This window comes from Callionymus lyra, chromosome 16, assembly GCF_982586985.1.
Source record: "Callionymus lyra chromosome 16, fCalLyr1.hap1.1, whole genome shotgun sequence".
NCBI lineage: Eukaryota > Metazoa > Chordata > Actinopteri > Syngnathiformes > Callionymidae > Callionymus > Callionymus lyra.
In genome coordinates, this window is record NC_141833.1 from 21,615,450 (window position 1) to 21,637,213 (window position 21,764).

Consider the following 21,764-nt stretch of genomic DNA (forward strand, 5'->3'; position numbering starts at 1 on the left):
CAGACACACACACACACACAGATACTGTGACTCACACACACAAAGACACACACATTCAGCAGCACGTCTATAGATAAATAAAGTGTGTAAAATATATACTTTTTTTATTTACAGTTTACATTGGAATATAAGGGAATTTGTTCATTTTTATGTTGCAATTAGAGTCCAGACCACTAGATGGCGGCAGTCATTACGTCCTCCGCAGCCTAAGGAACAATTAAATCCTGGTGATGACTGAGAACGGGAGGATACACTGACTCTTTTTTTACAACACACTCCTTATAATTGACCCTTTTTATCGTAAACATTTAATTTCAGTTGATATTTTCATTAAAAATCTTTATTTTACTAATTATTTTCAATCATGTCCTTAGTCTATAATTTCATGGATTAATTACATATTTTTAAATGTACATCTTCAGTATTTAAAAAACATTTAAAAACAATTAAACTTCAGGCCACTTGATGGCAGCAGTCATTACTTTCTCTGCAGCTAAAGGAAGAATGAAATCCTGGTTATGACTGAGGACGAGAGGATACAGTGACTCCAGTATCAATGGATTCTCACTACACCTGCCTTTTTTTAATATATACATTTAATTTTAGTTGATATTTTCATTAAAAATCTTCATTTTACAAATTAATTTCAATATAATGTCGTACGTTTATAATCAAATGGATTAATTTCAAATGTATATCTTCAGTATTTAAAAAACATTTAATAACTTCAGGCCACAAGATGGCAGCAGTCATTACATTGTCCGCAGCTAAAGGAGTATGAAATCCTGGTGATGACTGAGGACGAGAGGATACAGTGACTCCAGTATTAATGGATTCTCACTGCATCTGCCTTTTTTAACATATACATTTAATTTTAGTTGATATTTTTATTAAAAATCTTAATTTTATTAATTACTTTCAATCATGTCCTGCGTTTATAATTTCATGGATTAATTAAAATGTATATCTTCAGTATTTAAAAAACACTTAAAAATCCGCAGCTAAAGGAAGAATGAAATCCTGTCTATGACTGAGGACGAGAGGATACAGTGACTCCAGTATCAATGGATTCTCACTACACACTCCCAATAACCTGCCTTTTTGTACATGTTCATTTAATTTTAGTTGATATTTTCATTAAAAATCTTAATTTTTCAAATTACTTTCAATCATGTCCTACGTTTATAATTTCATGGATTAATTCAAATGTATATCTTCAGTATTTAAAAAACATTTATTAACAATTAAACTTCTGGCCTCTAGATGGCAGCAGTCATTATGTTCTCCGCAGCTAAAGGAAGAATGAAATCCTGGTGATGACTGAGGACGAGAGGATACAGTGACTCCAGTATCAATGGATTCTCACTACACCTGCCTTTTTTAATATATATTGTTTTACAAATTAATTTCAATCATGTCGTACATTAATCATTTCATGGATTCATTTAAAATGTATATCTTCAGTATTTAAAAAAAAATTCCCCAAAAATATTATGAATTCTGTTTCGTTGGCTGCTTCTCTGTCGTGGCGCCATTTTAAAATGATCCACGTCCGACTTCTACCTTCTCTTCCCAGGAGGCTTTGCTGCAGGGCGAGGATGACCGGGAAGACCCTGACCAGTAATGTGACCAACAAGAACGACCCTCGCTCGCTCAACTCCCGCGTCTTCATCGGAAACCTCAACACGGCGGCCGTGACGAAGGCCGACATCGAGGCCATCTTCTCCAAGTACGGCAAGATCGTGGGCTGCTCGGTGCACAAGGGTTACGCCTTCGTCCAGTACGTGAGCGAGAGGAACGCCAGGGCGGCCGTGGCGGGAGAGAACACCCGAGTCATCGCCGGACAGTCGCTAGGTGACTTCTTTTAACTAAGCTTTTGATACTTTGCTAATATTTGACCAAAAACTAGACAATTGACCTGGTTTTAGTGGTTAAATCGAATATAAATATATGTAAATATTTGCCATATTTTTTTTTCATGAGTAGGTGTATGATTTTTTTTGCAAAAATGTTGCATATACATTTTATATTGAGAAAAAAATATATACATACTTTATTAACATATATACAATATTAGTTGATTTTTTATTAGTTTACATATTTTATGGTAGATATTTCAATGAATAATGCAGCTTTTAAAGCTGATGTTTGGACATACTTTGGTTCCAAAATAAATTAAAGCATTCACAACTGAGGACAAGAGGATACAGTGAGTCCAGCAGCTTTTAAAGCTGATGTTTGGACATATTTTGGTTTGAAAACAAATGAAAGCAGTGACGACTGAGGACGAGAGGATACAGTGAGTCCAGCAGCTTTTAAAGCTGATGTTTGGACATATTTTGGTTTGAAAACAAATGAAAGCAGTTACGACTGAGGACGAGAGGATACAGTGAGTCCAGCAGCTTTTAAAGCTGATGTTTGGACATGTTTTGGTTTGAAAACAAATGAAAGCAGTTACGACTGAGGACGAGAGGATACAGTGAGTCCAGCAGCTTTTAAAGCTGATGTTTGGACATACTTTGGTTTGAAAACAAATGAAAGCAGTTACGACTGAGGACGAGAGGATACAGTGAGTCCAGCAGCTTTTAAAGCTGATGTTTGGACATATTTTGGTTTGAAAACAAATGAAAGTAGTTACAACTTCATCAAAAGTCATGTGGTCTGTAAATACTACAACACCAGAGTCAAGTACTCGACAATACTACACATATATACTTCTTACTACACTTTCACAACACCAGAGTCAAGTACTCGACAATACTACACATATATACTTCTTACTACAGTATCACAAGACTAGAGTCAAGTACTGGACAATACTACACATATATACTTCTTACTACACTTTCACAACACCAGAGTCAAGTACTCGACAATACTACACATATATACTTCTTACTACAGTATCACAAGACTAAAGTCAAGTACTACACAATACTTTAAAATATAAACTACAGTATCACAATATATCGTATTGTTGCCATTGTATTGAGATATGTACAGTATAAGGACAGATTATTGCCAACACACACATATGTTGTACTCTTCAGTACAATTTTTATACTTATTAACAGCAAGAATTAATATTTAATTCTAACATAATTTTATTTATTCATCTTAACTTTAATCATATTTTTTTATTGTCTATTCAATTATGCTCAACATTTATTTGAGGCTCACACTATAAACAGTAGATCTTGAGCCCCGAGCGAGAAAATAACTGATCGTAATGAGTCACAATTTTACTAAAACGATCTTCACAACAGTAATGATCTCCCAGAAGTCATTTGTGTGAATATAACCCAGACCTTCCTAATGAAGAACAATGTGAAGGAAGTAACAACAAAAACAATGAATTGACCAGAGAGCTGCGTTGCTTCTCGGTAAATCTGAGTAAATCTCCTCGATATTACTTATTGATCAGTTCATCTCCGACAAAACAAAAGTCTTGGACTCTCATTAAATATGGAGGCCAGTTCTTCTGGGGTCACTGCTCTCACGCTGGGTCCACAAACTACACTCCATGATTTAGAAAGTTTATATCATCGTTTCCTGGGTCTGAAATAAACACGTGATCAGTAGATGATGATGTTTGATGATGATATGGTGATCTAGAGTTGGATGGATGGATGGATGGATGGATGGATGGATGGATGGATGGATGGATGGATGGATGGATGGATGGATGGATGGATGGACGGACGGACGGACGGACGGATGGCTGGATGGATGGATGGATGGATGGATGGATGGATGGATGGATGGATGGATGGATGGATGGATAGATAGACCATGGATGGATGGATGGATGGATGGATGGATGGATGGATGGACCGACGGATGGATAGTTGGATGATAGATGGACGGACGGACGGATGGATGGATGGATGGATGGATGGATGGATGGATGGATGGATGGATGGATGGATGGATGGATGGATGGATGGATGGATGGATGGATGGATGGATGGATGGATGGATGGATGGATGGATGGATGGATGGATGGATGGATGGATGGATGGATAGATAGACCATGGATGGATGGATGGATGGATGGATGGATGGATGGATGGATGGATGGATGGATGGATGGATGGATGGATGGATGGATGGATGGATGGATGGATGGATGGATGGATTGATGGATGGATGGATGGATGGATGGATGGATGGATGGATGGATGGATGGATGGATGGATGGATGGATGGATGGATGGATAGATAGACCATGGATGGATGGATGGATGGATGGATGGATGGATGGATGGATGGATGGACCGACGGATGGATAGTTGGATGATAGATGGACGGACGGACGGATGGATGGATGGATGGATGGATGGATGGATGGATGGATGGATGGATGGATGGATGGATGGATGGATGGATGGATGGATGGATGGATGGATGGATGGATGGATGGATGGATGGATGGATGGATGGATGGATGGATGGATGGATGGATGGATGGATGGATGGATGGATGGATGGATGGATGGATGGATGGATGGATAGACCATAGATGGATGGATGGATGGATAGACCATGGATGGATGGATGGATGGATGGATGGATGGATGGATGGATGGATGGATGGATGGATGGATGGATGGATGGATGGACCGACGGATGGATAGTTGGATGATAGATGGACGGACGGACGGATGGATGGATGGATGGATGGATGGATGGATGGATGGATGGATGGATGGATGGATGGATGGATGGATGGATGGATGGATGGATGGATGGATGGATGGATGGATGGATGGATGGATGGATGGATGGATGGATGGATGGATGGATGGATGGATAGATAGACCATGGATGGATGGATGGATGGATGGATGGATGGATGGATGGATGGATGGATGGATGGATGGATGGATGGATGGATGGATGGATGGATGGATGGATGGATGGATGGATGGATGGATGGATTGATGGATGGATGGATGGATGGATGGATGGATGGATGGATGGATGGATGGATGGATGGATGGATAGATAGACCATGGATGGATGGATGGATGGATGGATGGATGGATGGATGGATGGATGGATGGACCGACGGATGGATAGTTGGATGATAGATGGACGGACGGACGGATGGATGGATGGATGGATGGATGGATGGATGGATGGATGGATGGATGGATGGATGGATGGATGGATGGATGGATGGATGGATGGATGGATGGATGGATGGATGGATGGATGGATGGATGGATGGATGGATGGATGGATGGATGGATGGATGGATGGATAGACCATAGATGGATGGATGGATGGATAGACCATGGATGGATGGATGGATGGATGGATGGATGGATGGATGGATGGATGGATGGATGGATGGATGGATGGATGGATGGATGGATGGAAAGTTGAATGGATAGATAGACGATAGATGGATGATGGATAGATAAACGATGGATGGATGGATAGACTGATAGATAGACCAATATGGATGGATGGATGGATGGATGGATGGATGGATGGATGGATGGATGGATGGATGGATGGATGGACGGACGGACGGACGGACGGACGGACGGACGGACGGACGGATTGACGGAGGGACGGATGGATGATGGATGGATGGATAGATAGACCATGGATGGATGGATGGATGGATGGATGGATGGATGGATGGATGGATGGATGGATGGATGGATGGATGGATGGATGGATGGATGGATGGATGGATGGATGGATGGATGGATGGATGGATGGATGGATGGATGGATGGATAGATAGACCATGGATGGATGGATGGATGGATGGATGGATGGATGGATGGATGGATGGATGGATGGATGGATGGATGGATGGATGGATGGATGGACCGACGGATGGATAGTTGGATGATAGATGGACGGACGGACGGATGGATGGATGGATGGATGGATGGATGGATGGATGGATGGATGGATGGATGGATGGATGGATGGATGGATGGATGGATGGATAGACCACAGGGGCGTCATAGCTCAGATGGTAGAGTGGTTGCCTGCAGTCCAAAAGGTTGCAGGTTCAATCCCAGCGCCAGACAAGCTTGTGTCGTTGTGTCCCTGAGCAAGACACTTTACCCTGATTGCTCCTGAGGGCAGATTCGGCGCCGTGTGGTGCAGCCTACTCCCATCAGTATGTGTGAATGGCTGTCAAAGCGCTTTGTGACCCTGGTCTAGAAAGGCGCTATATAAATAGAGATTATTATTATGGATGGATGGATGGATGGATGGATGGATGGATGGATGGATAGACCATAGATGGATGGATGGATGGATGGATGGATGGAAAGTTGAATGGATGGATAGACGATAGATGGATGATGGATAGATAAACGATGGATGGATGGATAGACTGATAGATAGACCAATATGGATGGACGGACGGACGGACGGACGGACAATACTGTTGATATTTAAGTATTTTAAAGTTCATTTAATTTCTTAATTAAATAAACGTTTAACAAGTTGTTTATTTGTTTACATTTATTTCCATTGAATCACATTTTGTAAAAAATAAATAAAAATACTATTAATTCAATCAAAATGAGTGAGTTTTGTTCATAAATATATTTTCTACACAAAAGTATTTTAAATATTCACTTCCAATCATGGAGTCTCTTAAAATACATATTTTTATTTGTATTCTATATTATGGCTTTAACTTATTTTTGTTATTTAATTCATCGTCTCTTTTATTTTAAACCAACACCTGATGGTTCAAAGTGATATAAAAACATATATAAAGACGTAAAGATCGATGACAGTGACTCACGTCTGAGTCTCTGAGTCTCTGAGTCTGTGAGTCTCTGAGTCTTTGAGTCTCTGAGTCTCTGAGTCTGTGAGTCTCTGAGTCTCTGAGTCTCTGAGTCTCTGAGTCTCTGAGTCTCTGAGTCTTTGAGTCTCTGAGTCTCTGAGTCTCTGAGTCTGTGAGTCTCTGAGTCTCTGAGTCTCTGAGTCTGTGAGTCTCTGAGTCTGTGAGTCTGTGAGTCTGTGAGTCTCTGAGTCTGTGAGTCTGTGAGTCTCTGAGTCTCTGAGTCTCTGAGTCTGTGAGTCTGTGAGTCTGTGAGTCTGTGAGTCTCTGAGTCTGTGGGTCTGTGAGTCTCTGAGTCTCTGAGTCTGTGAGTCTCTGAGTCTGTGAGTCTCTGAGTCTCTGAGTCTCTGATTCTCTGAGTCTCTGAGTCTCTGAGTCTGTGAGTCTGTGAGTCTGTGAGTCTCTGAGTCTCTGAGTCTCTGAGTCTCTGAGTCTCTGAGTCTGTGAGTCTCTGACTCTGTGAGTCTGTGAGTCTGTGAGTCTCTGAGTCTGTGAGTCTGTGAGTCTCTGAGTCTCTGAGTCTGTGAGTCTGTGAGTCTGTGAGTCTCTGAGTCTCTGAGTCTGTGAGTCTCTGAGTCTGTGAGTCTGTGAGTCTCTGAGTCTCTGAGTCTGTGAGTCTTTGAGTCTCTGAGTCTGTGAGTCTGTGAGTCTGTGAGTCTCTGAGTCTCTGAGTCTCTGAGTCTGTGAGTCTCTGAGTCTTTGAGTCTCTGAGTCTGTGAGTCTGTGAGTCTCTGAGTCTCTGAGTCTGTGAGTCTGTGAGTCTGTGAGTCTCTGAGTCTCTGAGTCTCTGAGTCTCTGAGTCTGTGAGTCTTTGAGTCTCTGAGTCTCTGAGTCTCTGAGTCTCTGAGTCTCTGAGTCTCTGAGTCTCTGAGTCTGTGAGTCTTTGAGTCTCTGAGTCTCTGAGTCTCTGAGTCTGTGAGTCTCTGAGTCTCTGAGTCTGTGAGTCTGTGAGTCTCTGAGTCTCTGAGTCTGTGAGTCTGTGAGTCTGTGAGTCTGTGAGTCTCTGAGTCTCTGAGTCTCTGAGTCTGTGAGTCTCTGAGTCTGTGAGTCTGTGAGTCTGTGAGTCTCTGAGTCTCTGAGTCTGTGAGTCTCTGAGTCTCTGAGTCTTTGAGTCTCTGAGTCTGTGAGTCTGTGAGTCTCAGAGTCTCTGAGTCTGTGAGTCTGTGAGTCTGTGAGTCTGTGAGTCTGTGAGTCTTTGAGTCTCTGAGTCTCTGAGTCTCTGAGTCTCTGAGTCTCTGAGTCTCTGAGTCTCTGAGTCTCTGAGTCTCTGAGTCTGTGAGTCTTTGAGTCTCTGAGTCTCTGAGTCTCTGAGTCTGTGAGTCTCTGAGTCTGTGAGTCTCTGAGTCTTTGAGTCTCTGAGTCTCTGAGTCTCTGAGTCTGTGAGTCTCTGAGTCTCTGAGTCTCTGAGTCTCTGAGTCTCTGAGTCTCTTCATCTTTGAGTCTCTGAGTCTGTGAGTCTCTGAGTCTTTGAGTCTCTGAGTCTCTGAGTCTGTGAGTCTCTGAGTCTCTGAGTCTCTGAGTCTGTGAGTCTTTGAGTCTCTGAGTCTCTGAGTCTCTGAGTCTGTGAGTCTCTGAGTCTCTGAGTCTGTGAGTCTCTGAGTCTCTGAGTCTCTGAGTCTCTTCATCTTTGAGTCTCTGAGTCTGTGAGTCTCTGAGTCTCTGAGTCTCTGAGTCTGTGAGTCTGTGAGTCTCTGAGTCTGTGAGTCTCTGAGTCTTTGAGTCTCTGAGTCTCTGAGTCTCTGAGTCTGTGAGTCTCTGAGTCTCTGAGTCTCTGAGTCTCTGAGTCTCTGAGTCTCTTCATCTTTGAGTCTCTGAGTCTGTGAGTCTCTGAGTCTTTGAGTCTCTGAGTCTCTGAGTCTGTGAGTCTCTGAGTCTCTGAGTCTCTGAGTCTCTGAGTCTCTGAGTCTCTGAGTCTCTGAGTCTCTGAGTCTCTTCATCTTTGAGTCTCTGAGTCTGTGAGTCTCTGAGTCTCTGAGTCTGTGAGTCTCTGAGTCTGTGAGTCTCTGAGTCTCTGAGTCTCTGAGTCTCTGAGTCTCTGAGTCTCTGAGTCTCTGAGTCTCTGAGTCTCTGAGTCTCTGAGTCTCTGAGTCTGTGAGTCTCTGAGTCTGTGAGTCTCTGAGTCTCTGAGTCTCTGAGTCTTTGAGTCTCTGAGTCTTTGAGTCTCTGAGTCTCTGAGTCTCTGAGTCTCTGAGTCTCTGGTCATGAAGCTCAGGTCGCAGCAATAAAGCACCAGAAGCTTCTTATCTTTTAAACATGAACCTTAGATTATGCTGCTGATAGAACAGGCTCGAGGTTCTCAGTCAGTATCATCTTCATATCACAGGAGAAGAAGATCATCTGTGAGAGACACGAGTTTATCAGCTGCTGATGATCCACTGTCTCGTTATCACTTCATCTGACGATCATGTTCTTACCTTCAATTAGTTCATTATCTTCCTTTATCTCATGTTTGAGCTGTGTTCGAGCGCCTCCCTGTGGTGAACAGTAGAGCTGCAGCGTGTCTCATCAGATGGACGTAACAACGTTTTTGAACTTTTTAATAGTGGTTTTAAAAACTGCTAAACTCAAAATAACACAACCAATAATAATACATATTACACAACTGTGAAGTGTCTTGAGATGACTTGAATGAATTGGTACTTGAATTAAAGTATGTATTTATATATATATATATATTTTTTTTAAATGAGTTATTTATCTTAAAGTGCAGGAGAAGTTTTAAATACTAACTACTAATAACTAATAATATTAACCAAATAATTGTCTGAAATATTTCTCCAGAGTTGTGTATTACTGTTGATCACAATCGTCCTTTATCTTTAGTAAGTGTGGTTTTTTTAGCGCAGTTTTTTTTGTTTTGTCAGTTTATTCTCTGTTCTATTCTTTATTTACTAAGAATTGATCACAACTGTATATTAATTAAGACATTACGACATAATTGAGATATTATTGTTAATGTTCTGTTCTTTTTATACATAAATAATTGAGTATAAAATAGTGAGAGTCAGAGTAAATATTAAAATATTGTGCATCACTTGAAAAAACTGTATTAAAGCAGATTTAAATGTGTTTGTACCTCCTTATAGTGTGTTAAATAATCCATAATAATCCTGTATAACGAGTAAAACACTAGTTTTTAAGATGAACTCGTACATTTATGCATCAGAGTCGATGGAAGACAATGAGACCAGAGGATTTAAATAATACATCTTTTAAAATTCACCAGAATTCAAAGTATATTTCCATTTAAAAAAATCACTTCACCTTCTCAGATTATGTCACACGTCGTCTGAAGACAAACATCCAAAGATTAGGATTAATGTGACACGACGATCATGTTTTATCTGAACAAATCATTTATTTGATCTGCTTTAAAAACAGAACAATTAGAGATTAAATCAAGAAGAAAACAATACAATAATCATAATAATGTTAGTTCATTAATATCATCATTAACTATGAAACTCAGTTTGTGTAGAACTTTATTATGGAACATTTGCAGGAATTTTCTCAAGAATAATTTGTTCGAACCAACAGTTCACAGAGAGTCCACTAGATGGCGCTGAGTGTAAATAAATGAAAGCTCTGGATTATTTGACGTGATCGCGAACAGAAGATGAAAATATCTGTTCAAATAAATGAACACATTATAAAAACATATGTTTTATAACCAGAAGTTCATGAAGTAAGTGATGATCGGCTGGTTGTCATGACAACTGCTTTCGTTGATAGTTGAGCTTGTGTTTGGAGATTATTATGGGATGGTTCGACTCACCTGGACTTGCTTCTCAGGGTGAATTGAAATGTTTATTTAGACAAAGTGACTGAAGTTATTAAAGAATATCAGTGACATCTGAATATTTAATGGTTAAAATGACTCTTGAAAATAATTAAATTGTTTATTTTAAATAATTGACCTGTTTTTTAAACAATAGAATTCAATGCTTTCTATATCAAAAGGTTGGATTTATTTTTATTTAAATATTGAATTGAAGGTTTAATTTGTTTTGGTTTTATTTTAGCATTTAATTTAAAAAATCTGAACATTTTCTACATAATTGGGTTTTTTCCACACATAGAGGTTTTCTAATTCTAATAAATAAAAAAATATTCGTAGCCTTTTAAATTTAATAGAACATGTTAGTTTAATTGTGTCACCAAATCTATACTGAATTTAAAATGTTAAACATTATTGAGATTAAATTATTTAACTGTGTTTTTGTTTTTTTTAAATCATTAAAAAAAAGTATTCAATTAAAAAATGCTACCTTTCAGTATAGAAATCATTTTATTCAATTTTTTTTTTTTAAAGATTCAATAAATCAACATTTTTATAAAATAAAAATCAAGATTAATATATGTGAGATGTTAAGTTTGACACTTAAATTCTTCCATAAGAAATTATAAATATATATATTTCTTTCCTTTTCCTTGATTTTAGTTTAACTAATGTGTTGTTGTGATGCGTGATTACAGCTGGAGGAGTGAAGCCATTATGACGTCATAATGGACTCTCGTAACCTCTCGTTCGTCCAGATTTCAGAGCAACTTTATAAAGTAATAAAGTGTAAAACATGGTCATGATGAAGAATAGCTTGAAGAGAAGAATATTTCAACACCAGAGTTGATCATTAGTTTAACTTTAATTCTCGTCACATGATACATTTAAATGGTATTTTCATCCTCTCACTGCCTGCGCGTCCTTCACTGAGTCTCCCCCCCTGGGATCCTCACAATGGTACAGTCTGGAGCCGAGCGTGTCCGAGCTTCAGCTCTCGCTCTAGTTCGGTAGAAGATACTGAAGATACTGAAGATACTGTGAAGATACTGAAGATACTGAAGATTCTGAAGATACTGAAGATACTGTGAAGATTCTGAAGATTCTGAAGATACTCTGAATATTCTGAAGATACTGAAGATACTCTGAAGATACTGAAGATACTAAATATACTGAAGATACTGAAGATACTCTGAAGATACTGAAGATACTCTGAAGATACTGAAGATACTAAATATACTGAAGATACTGAAGATACTCTGAAGATTCTGAAGATACTGAAGATACTCTGAAGATACTCTGAAGATACTGAAGATACTGAAGATACTCTGAAGATACTCTGAAGATACTGAAGATACTGAAGAACCTGGTGATCACTCGGAACCACAAGAGTCATGTTCAAGTCCAGCTCGAGCGTGTTCAGAACCAGACGTCGAAGCCACAGATGTGAGTAACATCTCGAGGTCGAAGCTGAAGAGTTTGAACTTCCTCTGTGTCTGAATCTGTATCTTCTCCTGGTTTATTTGCTGTTGATTAAGTACGTCATGACGAAAGAGAAGATAGTCTAGAAATATAATTAAGATTATATCTTATATGTTGTTAATAACGGAGGAAAATTATGTTTTTTTTCTGATAAATATGATTTAACAATTGAAAAATAAGTGTCGACAATACTAGAAAATGATCTATTATCATGTGACGGAAGTTTTTGGGGATGGATTTTGGAAACATGTGAAATATTGAAATCAAAAAATCAATTTTAGATCATTTATTGTTCTGTCCTAAAACGTATGAGATGTTAAAATGCTACATTTTATTGTTAGTACATTTATTTGAGAGTTACGTAGACGAGAAGTAACGAAGGAGGGAACATGGATCGTAGACATCTTGATTCCTTTATGAGCAGCTTGTTCTCCACGAGGAACCATCATGAACCCAAGACACCGGTTCTGATGTTTCTCCGGATCACACGTTAGAAACAAGTTGAAGCAGAAGGTCGTGAAGTAAACTGATGTTTTAATGGGTTTTTGAGTGATTTCACTTTGAATTACGATTTTTTTTTTGTAAATTTTTATTTTATAAATGTTTTTTAATCAATTAAATGTTTTTTTTATAATGTACCTATTTTTTTATCTATTCATTTTTTAATCTTTATTTAATACTTAAATAGTTGGAAGGTTGAATTTTTTTTTTTTTATAATTATTTTTTAAAATTCGAAATAATTTATATTCTTCTTAAATAAATAACAAATATGTCGAATTTTCTGATTTCAATATTTTCAATAATAAATCTGTTTCAACTCTATAATCAAATCTATATGAATTAAAACATTTTATGATTTTTATTAATTAATCATCTGATGTTGAACAAAATGCAAAAAGTCCCTTGTTTTTTTTCGATAATACATTTTGGGCCGCGGAATATCATGTAACAGGCTGCAAATGGCCCCCGCTTTAGAAAAAATACTGTTAGCTTGTAGCTGAACACTTTTATGTTTGGCTCATCCCACAGGAATAGTCATGAAAACCTAAGCGTCTCCTGTTCAGTCCGAGTGTTGCATTTGTATATAAAATGAAGGTTTTTGTAAGTGTTTTTTTTTGGAACTAGAAGCTAAAAAATAACCTTCAACCATAATTCAAATGAATGCAACTTCCATCTCCGACCAACTGTCGTAAAGTTGTCGTATCTTTAAGTTACTAGTTAAAGAGTCGACACTGGTCAGAATGAAATGATGAAACCATGAGACTTGGTGCTGCTTTAAAGAAGCACAAACATGACGTCGTTCAACATTTTTTCTCTCTGGTCTAAAGTGCTGAGTCAGTCAAAAAGGTTTTACCTGCGGGCGAGCTGCCAAAAACCACTTTGTTACGAAGAAACAAAAGAGCAACTTGTCATGTGAGTGAGGACCCGACACGTGGTCCTGGAGTGAGCAGCTCCTGATCCTGGAGCTCTCGTCTGCACGAGTCCAGATGTGACGGAGTCATTGACGACGTCGTCTTCAAAGATTATCACTTCGTGTCGTTAATGTCGATCCGGATTCCTTCACATCAAACATGGTGGAGCACTCGAGGAAACTCTGGTTTCCTCCCACAGTCAGGATTCATGTCGGTAACTGGTGAGCTTTCCAGCATCTCCTCCACGACCACATGTAATGAATCAATTTATCTTGTCATCTAGTGCGCACAGTGGCGCAGTGGTTAGTGCGATCGCCTCACAAGAAGGTTGCCGGTTCACTTCCAGGTCGGGAGGAAACTTGTGACCTTTCTGGTTTACTCCGGGCACTCCGGTTTCCTCCCACAGTCCAAAAACATACAGAGGTTGATTGAGAACTTTGGGAAATTGTTCGTAGGTATGAGTGTGTGTGTGAATGGTTGTCTGTCTTCGCGTGCCCTGCGACAGACTGGCGTCCTGTCCAGGGTGTCCCCTGCCCCTCGCCCGTAGAATCTGGGATATCCCCCCACGACCTCCCTAAAGGATTAAGCAAAACAGTCCGGTCGCACGACTGCGATCTGACGCCCCACCACCCGCTTTTTCAAGCCCATTTCTGTTGTTGTGAAATGAGCTCCTTGGCAGTGGTATGCTCTTCCTCAGTGCTGTGCGTCAGGAGAGTCAAAGTCTATCACACAAGGGGCCGAAATAATTGTTTATTCACCACAAATTGAGACGACCGTCCGAAGAAAGTATTAAATTATTTCCTTAAACTCCTCATTTTACCGCAGTGAGTCTCAACCTGTCACGTCTGCCTCAGACCAGGACGTAAACCGTGCCCTTGAGCAATCATCCGGAGTGAGTGCGATTGCATTTGTATTCCGGCGGCTCGTGGTGTTGATGGACGGCTGGTGCAGCTGCTCTCGCCGCACAAGCGATTCTTCTGCTGCTAAAAGTCTCCGACGTCGTCTGGAACAAACTCCCTCCTTCGCCGTTGTTTCCATAATCGTCCCTGGAGGTGAAAATCCAGCCTCGACTGCCGTTAAACCCGTGAAAACCCGTGAAAACCGCCCACGAAACTGCTGACGCGTCGTCCTCCGGGAGACGAAACCAGGATAATCGCAGGATTTTCATGCGATTATGCAAAAGACTTTTAGTACCAGAGACACCGAACGTCACTATTAGAGATTCAGTCTCACTTTGACTGGAACTTTTAACTCAATTTAGAGTTTGTTGGTGAATGAATCTGACCCTGAGTGTCACTTTAATTACGACAGAATGATGTAGAGCAGGAGCCTCCGGACAATAATAATTGAATCTGTTGCTTCTCCATCACAGATTTAACGACGTTTCCTGCTTTATCTGCATGTTTAGGATGAACTGTGGCTCGTAGAAATGAAGTTAGAAGAGAGAGGGTCACGTCTCTTTGCTACCAGGTCACACGGGACCAAAACCAATATCATTTTTGTCTGAAAGTGTATAATAAAAGTAACTTTACCTCGTGACTCCTGACACTCGTTTCAGTCGAGTTCACTCAACAAATAAACCTGTAAACTAGTGAAAATGAGTGAAACACAAACTATATATTTTGGCTGCACGATATTGGAAATTTGTGCGATATTCGATATTTGTGTCTTGATATTGCGATATCGATATTTTAAGTCAGCGCCGGCAAGACGCATCGCCATAGCAACCGAGCCTAGCAAGCTGCGCTGAACAGTTCACAGACGGACGGAGACGTAAACGACAACGAGACATAGAAGTACAAACTGACAACTTTACAGAACCTGACACTGATTGATCAAAGTGTACATTTTAGAAATGCTTGATTTATACAATAACATATATATATATATTATCGTGTATATATGTTTTCGATATTTATATCGCACGTGACAACCTCAGTATAACAATATTTTTTCGATATTTCGTGTAGCCCTACTATATATATCAATTATTTTGACTGTTTTTATCTGCAGTTATGTTAATGAAACCACAGTTTACTTTCCAGAAGAGAAAAATCTAAAACAGACATGGTTTAAAGAAATGATATTCAAATATTTACATACTTCTTTTGGGATAAAGCCAACGTTTCCCCAAATAGTTATCAGTCTTTAAACCCTTTATAATAAGGCTTGATTTTGCGATTTTCTTTTCAATCATTTTCACAAAAGAAAATATGAATTTAATTCCATTTTTTTATCGACTGTGCCTATGAAGTACTAATAAAAGGGAAGAAAACAAGTTGTTTTAATTGATAAGCATGACTGAGTCTGGTTCTGCTCGAGGTTTCAAAAAAGGACCTTATTTTTTCCTCGTCACCGTCATTCTACGTTATTTTTCTTTTCTCTTCTATAGTGTTATTTAAACTGTAAAGTGTCTTCAGATAACTCTCATGATTTGACTTTAATTTAAAGTCAAAATACATTTTAATTTAAAGTTAAAGATGCAACAATGATGAAATTATTTAAATGGTTTATTTACACCAAAAAACACAGAAATACTTCTATATAGATTCAGTATACTATACTATTTTTAAATAATAATAATAATGTGAAATACAATCAAATAACAATATTAAATACAATATATATGGATGTATAAAGGATAAAAAAGCCAATAAAGTAAAAATAGAATGAGAAACCTTAAAAGATAAATATACATATGCGTTATATAAATCAAATTTATGTTGTTTCCCCAAAAATACGTACATAAATACACATAAATGACAGAAAGAAAAAGGTCAGGAGTAGAATTCCCTAAAGAAAAACAACGAGCCCCACGATTCTTGCAGGATCTCTCAGTGAAGGTTGTTTTCGTCCAGTGATGAATGTTGCAGCAGCGAGTTCGATTCCAGAGTTTTAAAGTGTTTTCAACCAAACTTCTCTCCTGGTTCGACGCTCGCTTCCTCCAGACGCCTCATGTTGACAGGTAGTGGCTCACGAGTCTGATGAGAAAGATTGACAGGAGGACAGAACATGGTCTTGACTTTCTTTCTCAGACGTAACAATGGATCACAGCTTCAAACAGAGTTTTTTTTACATTATAGTTTGTTTTGTCAAATTAACTACAATAAACTTGAGAAGAAATTATATGTTTTGTTTCTGCAAAGTCAAGAGTACAACATGTGGAAGTGAGAAAATATTGATAGTTAAATATTGAGATGTTTGTTTCATGATATTTATCTATTTTTAAAGATACTTTATTGATAATTTACAATTAACATTCAATATTCACAGCGTTTGTTCATTTCTGTGTTGAAATTAAACTCCTGGCAGTTTGGACATATTTTGGTTTGAAAACAAATGAAAGCAGCTACGACTGAGGACGAGAGGATACAGTGACTCCAGCAGCTTTTAAAGCTGATTTTTGGACATATTTTGGTTTGAAAACAAATGAAAACAGTTACGACTGAGGACGAGAGGATACAGTGACTCCAGCAGCTTTTAAAGCTGATTTTTGGACATATTTTGGTTTGAAAACAAATTAAAGCAGTTACGACTGAGGACGAGAGGATACAGTGAGTCCAGCAGCTTTAAAAGCTGATGTTTGGACATATTTTGGTTTGAAAACAAATTAAAGCAGTTACGGCTTCATCAAGAGTCATGTGGTCTGTAAATACTACAACACCAGAGTCAAGTACTGGACAATACTACACATATAAACTTGGTACTACAGTATCAATATATATCATATAATGTTCATGACAATAATAACCCCAAGTTAACACGTACTAATCCAAATTTAAATCACATCATTCCATGTATTATATATAAAAAACGTCTAAGAGGCTCAACTTCTGTTTTTCTCATGATGGCTCAAGTGTTTGTTGTCTTTAAAGGTATTTAAAGTTGTTGTTTTTTGTGATATTTATTCCAGACATCAACATGGCAGGTGAGCCCAAACCTTACAGGCCTAAAGTTCCGTCCAAGAGGCCTCTGTCGTCCCTGTACAGGTGAGAAACTATCAAGGTTGTTCTTTAAAAATACTATTATGGTAGTTTTTTTGTTTTTCTTTATTTTTCAATCATGATAAAATATATTGATTCATTTTAAATATATAACAAAGTTGCTTCAATCAACAACAGAAAAAACATAATTAATCAAAGAAAAACTCCTTTAAAATACTGAAACAGTTTTCTTTGATTTAATTAATCCGATGATTGATGCTACAGTTAGCAACCTAGCATTGTTAGCTTGTTTGAAGCTGTAGCTGTTTCTGTCTCACATGCAATTACAGCTACAAAGTATTTTTTAAGTGATACAAAATACTAACTCAAAGTAAAACTAGTATTAACATAGTTGGTAGGTGATTAGCAGTTAGCTTAACCGCCATGCTAAGATGCTATCCTTGTTGTGTTGTTAGCTTTTTTTCTGTTTATTTATTTTTATATTAGATCATACAATCACAGCAACAATCATTCAATGTGATACAATATTTAAAATACACACACACAAGGTCAAAATAACAAAATAATGAATAAATAAAAAACATGAATAAAATAAATATTTATACAAAAGAAAAGTAAATACGTTAAAAATAACAACAAATAAAAAAACAAAACCAGCCTTTCACACCTTTATATTGGCAAAATGTTTTAAATCGAATTAAATTGTGTTTTTCTACAAAATCTGCTCTTTAATAAACTTTCTTCCCTTGTTTTCACAGCGGTTACGAGTTCGACTACGACTATTACCGCGACGACTTCTACAGCAGGTATTTGACGACACACGTGGGAGTGTGTGTGTGAATATGTTGGTGTGTGTGTGAATATGTGGGTGTGTGTGTGAATATGTGGGTGTGTGTGTGAATATGTTGGTGTGTGTGTGAATATGTGGGTGTGTGTGTGAATATGTTGGTGTGTGTGAATATGTGGGTGTGTGTGTGAATATGTGGGTGTGTGTGTGAATATGTTGGTGTGTGTGTGAATATGTGGGTGTGTGTGTGAATATGTGGGTGTGTGTGTGAATATGTTGGTGTGTGTGTGAATATGTGGGTGTGTGTGTGAATATGTTGGTGTGTGTGTGAATATGTGGGTGTGTGTGTGAATATGTGGGTGTGTGTGTGAATATGTGGGTGTGTGTGTGAATATGTGGGTGTGTGTGTGAATATGTGGGTGTGTGTGTGAATATGTGGGTGTGTGTGTGAATATGTTGGTGTGTGTGTGAATATGTGGGTGTGTGTGTGAATATGTTGGTGTGTGTGTGAATATGTGGGTGTGTGTGTGAATATGTGGGTGTGTGTGTGAATATGTGGGTGTGTGTGTGAATATGTGTGTGTGTGTGTGAATATGTGGGTGTGTGTGTGAATATGTGGGTGTGTGTGTGAATATGTGGGTGTGTGTGTGAATATGTGGGTGTGTGTGTGAATATGTGTGTGTGTGTGTGAATATGTGGGTGTGTGTGTGAATATGTGGGTGTGTGTGTGAATATGTTGGTGTGTGTGTGTGAATATGTGGGTGTGTGTGTGAATATGTGGGTGTGTGTGTGTGAATATGTGGGTGTGTGTGTGAATATGTGGGTGTGTGTGTGAGTATGTGGGTGTGTGTGTGAATATATGTGTGTGTGTGTGAATATGTGGGTGTGTGTGTGAATATGTGGGTGTGTGTGTGAATATGTGTGTGTGTGTGTGAATATGTGGGTGTGTGTGTGAATATGTGGGTGTGTGCGTGAATATGTGGGTGTGTGTGTGAATATGTGTGTGTGTGTGTGAATATGTGGGTGTGTGTGTGAATATGTGGGTGTGTGTGTGAATATGTGGGTGTGTGTGTGAATATGTGGGTGTGTGTGTGAATATGTGGGTGTGTGCGTGAATATGTGGGTGTGTGTGTGAATATGTGTGTGTGTGTGTGAATATGTGGGTGTGTGTGTGAATATGTGGGTGTGTGTGTGAATATGTGGGTGTGTGTGTGAATATGTGGGTGTGTGTGTGAATATGTGTGTGTGTGTGTGAATATGTGGGTGTGTGTGTGAATATGTGGGTGTGTGTGTGAATATGTTGGTGTGTGTGTGTGAATATGTGGGTGTGTGTGTGAATATGTGGGTGTGTGTGTGTGAATATGTGGGTGTGTGTGTGAATATGTGGGTGTGTGTGTGAGTATGTGGGTGTGTGTGTGAATATATGTGTGTGTGTGTGTGAATATGTGGGTGTGTGTGTGAATATGTGGGTGTGTGTGTGAATATGTGTGTGTGTGTGTGAATATGTGGGTGTGTGTGTGAATATGTGGGTGTGTGCGTGAATATGTGGGTGTGTGTGTGAATATGTGTGTGTGTGTGTGAATATGTGGGTGTGTGTGTGAATATGTGGGTGTGTGTGTGAATATGTGGGTGTGTGTGTGAATATGTGGGTGTGTGTGACGTGAAGACGACGGTTAAACATGACGTGTGACGTGAAGTCGTGCTGAGAGTGAATTCTTCGCTTCTTCTCCTCTAACGATGCTTTTATCCGAACTCGTCCTTCACTCATTACCACAACATGTTTCCCGACATTTTCATTTCGCGCATCATTTCCAAGAAATGCGGCCATTAGTGGTGTTTGGGCAGATAAGTCAGAGGCATCATGGGAAACGGTCAGATTGTGAAGCTGCTCCTGCAACACGACGCTTGAAGCAGGAAAACCATCAAAATAAGTGTCGTTACAAAGAAGCCTCTTCGATATGAAGTTATTTCACAATATTGAATGATTGAAAAATACATTTGAAAACATTTTATCGTTGATTTTTTTTAAAGCATTGAATAGTTAATTTAAAAACAAATTAATTCAGGTTTGACAAGTTAAAAGATTGTATTTGGTTTGATCAATAACTGAACGTAAAGAATGTAATAAACGTATGCGTCATGTGATCGTCTGATTCGTCACCTGATTGGCTGAAAGTTTGATCAATTAACTGCTTTTGGTTTTGTCACAATTATACATGAAATGGTTTGTATTGAATTTAAAAGGCTATTAATTAATACATATGGAATTTAGAAAATGTTTTTCTTCTTATTGGAATAAGAATATCAAACTTTATGTGAAGAGAAAAATCATTAACTTTGAAAATATTTTAAATAAAGTAAAAAAAAAACTTTTAATATACAAATTATTGAATTAAATGATTCAATCAAAAATACAACTTTTCAATATAAAATTATTTTATTTAATAAAAACAAGTGAAAACCTTTCCATTTACAAATTATTTAATTCAATTATTCAATAAAAACAAATACGATTGTCAATATTAAAATTATTTAATTCAATTGTTGAATAAAATTAAATACAACTTTTCAATTTACAAATTATTTATTGAACGTATTCAATAAAAACAAATGAAACCTTTGAATATACAAGTGATTTAATTCAATTACATAAAGAAAAATTAAATGTTTAAAATAACAAAAACATTCTAATAAAAAATAAAATAAATTGAACAATTACATTTTTCAATTCAACTGTTCAATATTCTGATATATCATTAGTTGTGTAGTATTTCATGTGAAAAATCCAGATTAATTCTAACTTAAAAATCTATTCTCAACATTCCACGCTGGACAGAAACATGTTTTATGTTCAATCCTTCACTGAAGTAAGTAAGTAAGTAAGTAAGTAAGTAATATTTATTTATATAGCGCTTTTCAAGACCAGGGTCACAAAGCGCTTAGACAATCAAAACAATACTCAAAAAAGTACATACTTTAAAGATCAAGATAATACTGAGAACAACACAGGAGTTCGAGAAATTCAAGGAAAAGCCTGAACAAATAGAAACGTCTTAAGGTGTTTCTTAAAGGAGTCAGTAGTAGTAACCGGTCCTCTGATCCGTCCCAGACTCCTGGAGTACCACGGTCGTGTGGCCCCCCCGGCCCGGGCCGTGATCCCCATCAAGCGTTCCCGCCTGTTGCTGCCGTCCTCACGCCGGGTCAAGTCCTCGTTCAGCGTCAGAGCCTGTTCCTCCTCCTCGTCCTCGTCCTCCTCCTCCTCCAGGGCCATCAACGTGGGCTCCTGCATCACGGGGCCCCGGCGTACGTCTCTGGTCCTTCTTCAATCCTCCACAGTCTTCAGTGGAGAGGAGAAACATGATTAAAGCTCTGAGATGTAATATCTTCATGTGTTCCATCAGTGAAGAACGAGCAGCTGCTGTCCATCAAGAAGGAACTCTCGCAGATCAAGACCAAGATCGACTCCCTGCTGGGTCGCCTGGACAAGTTCGAGCGTCAGCATCGATCGGACGGTGAGACATGAACACAAAGAGT

General features: G+C 38.5%; 1 protein-coding gene across 3 annotated transcripts in view; it reads left to right on the top strand.

Moving 5' to 3' along the window:
• LOC148064150 (RNA-binding Raly-like protein) overlaps positions 1 to 21,764 on the top strand; it is a 69,573-nt gene that overhangs the window by 42,733 nt on the left and 5,076 nt on the right. For all 3 annotated transcript variants that reach the window (XM_087810863.1, XM_087810865.1, XM_087810864.1), the window contains 5 exons: positions 1,577 to 1,854; positions 17,413 to 17,488; positions 18,202 to 18,249; positions 21,340 to 21,533; positions 21,632 to 21,742. In XM_087810863.1, coding sequence (XP_087666989.1) covers positions 1,599 to 1,854; positions 17,413 to 17,488; positions 18,202 to 18,249; positions 21,340 to 21,533; positions 21,632 to 21,742 — 685 coding nt within the window. In that variant the 5' untranslated portion in view covers positions 1,577 to 1,598. The remainder of the gene's footprint in view (positions 1 to 1,576; positions 1,855 to 17,412; positions 17,489 to 18,201; positions 18,250 to 21,339; positions 21,534 to 21,631; positions 21,743 to 21,764) is intronic.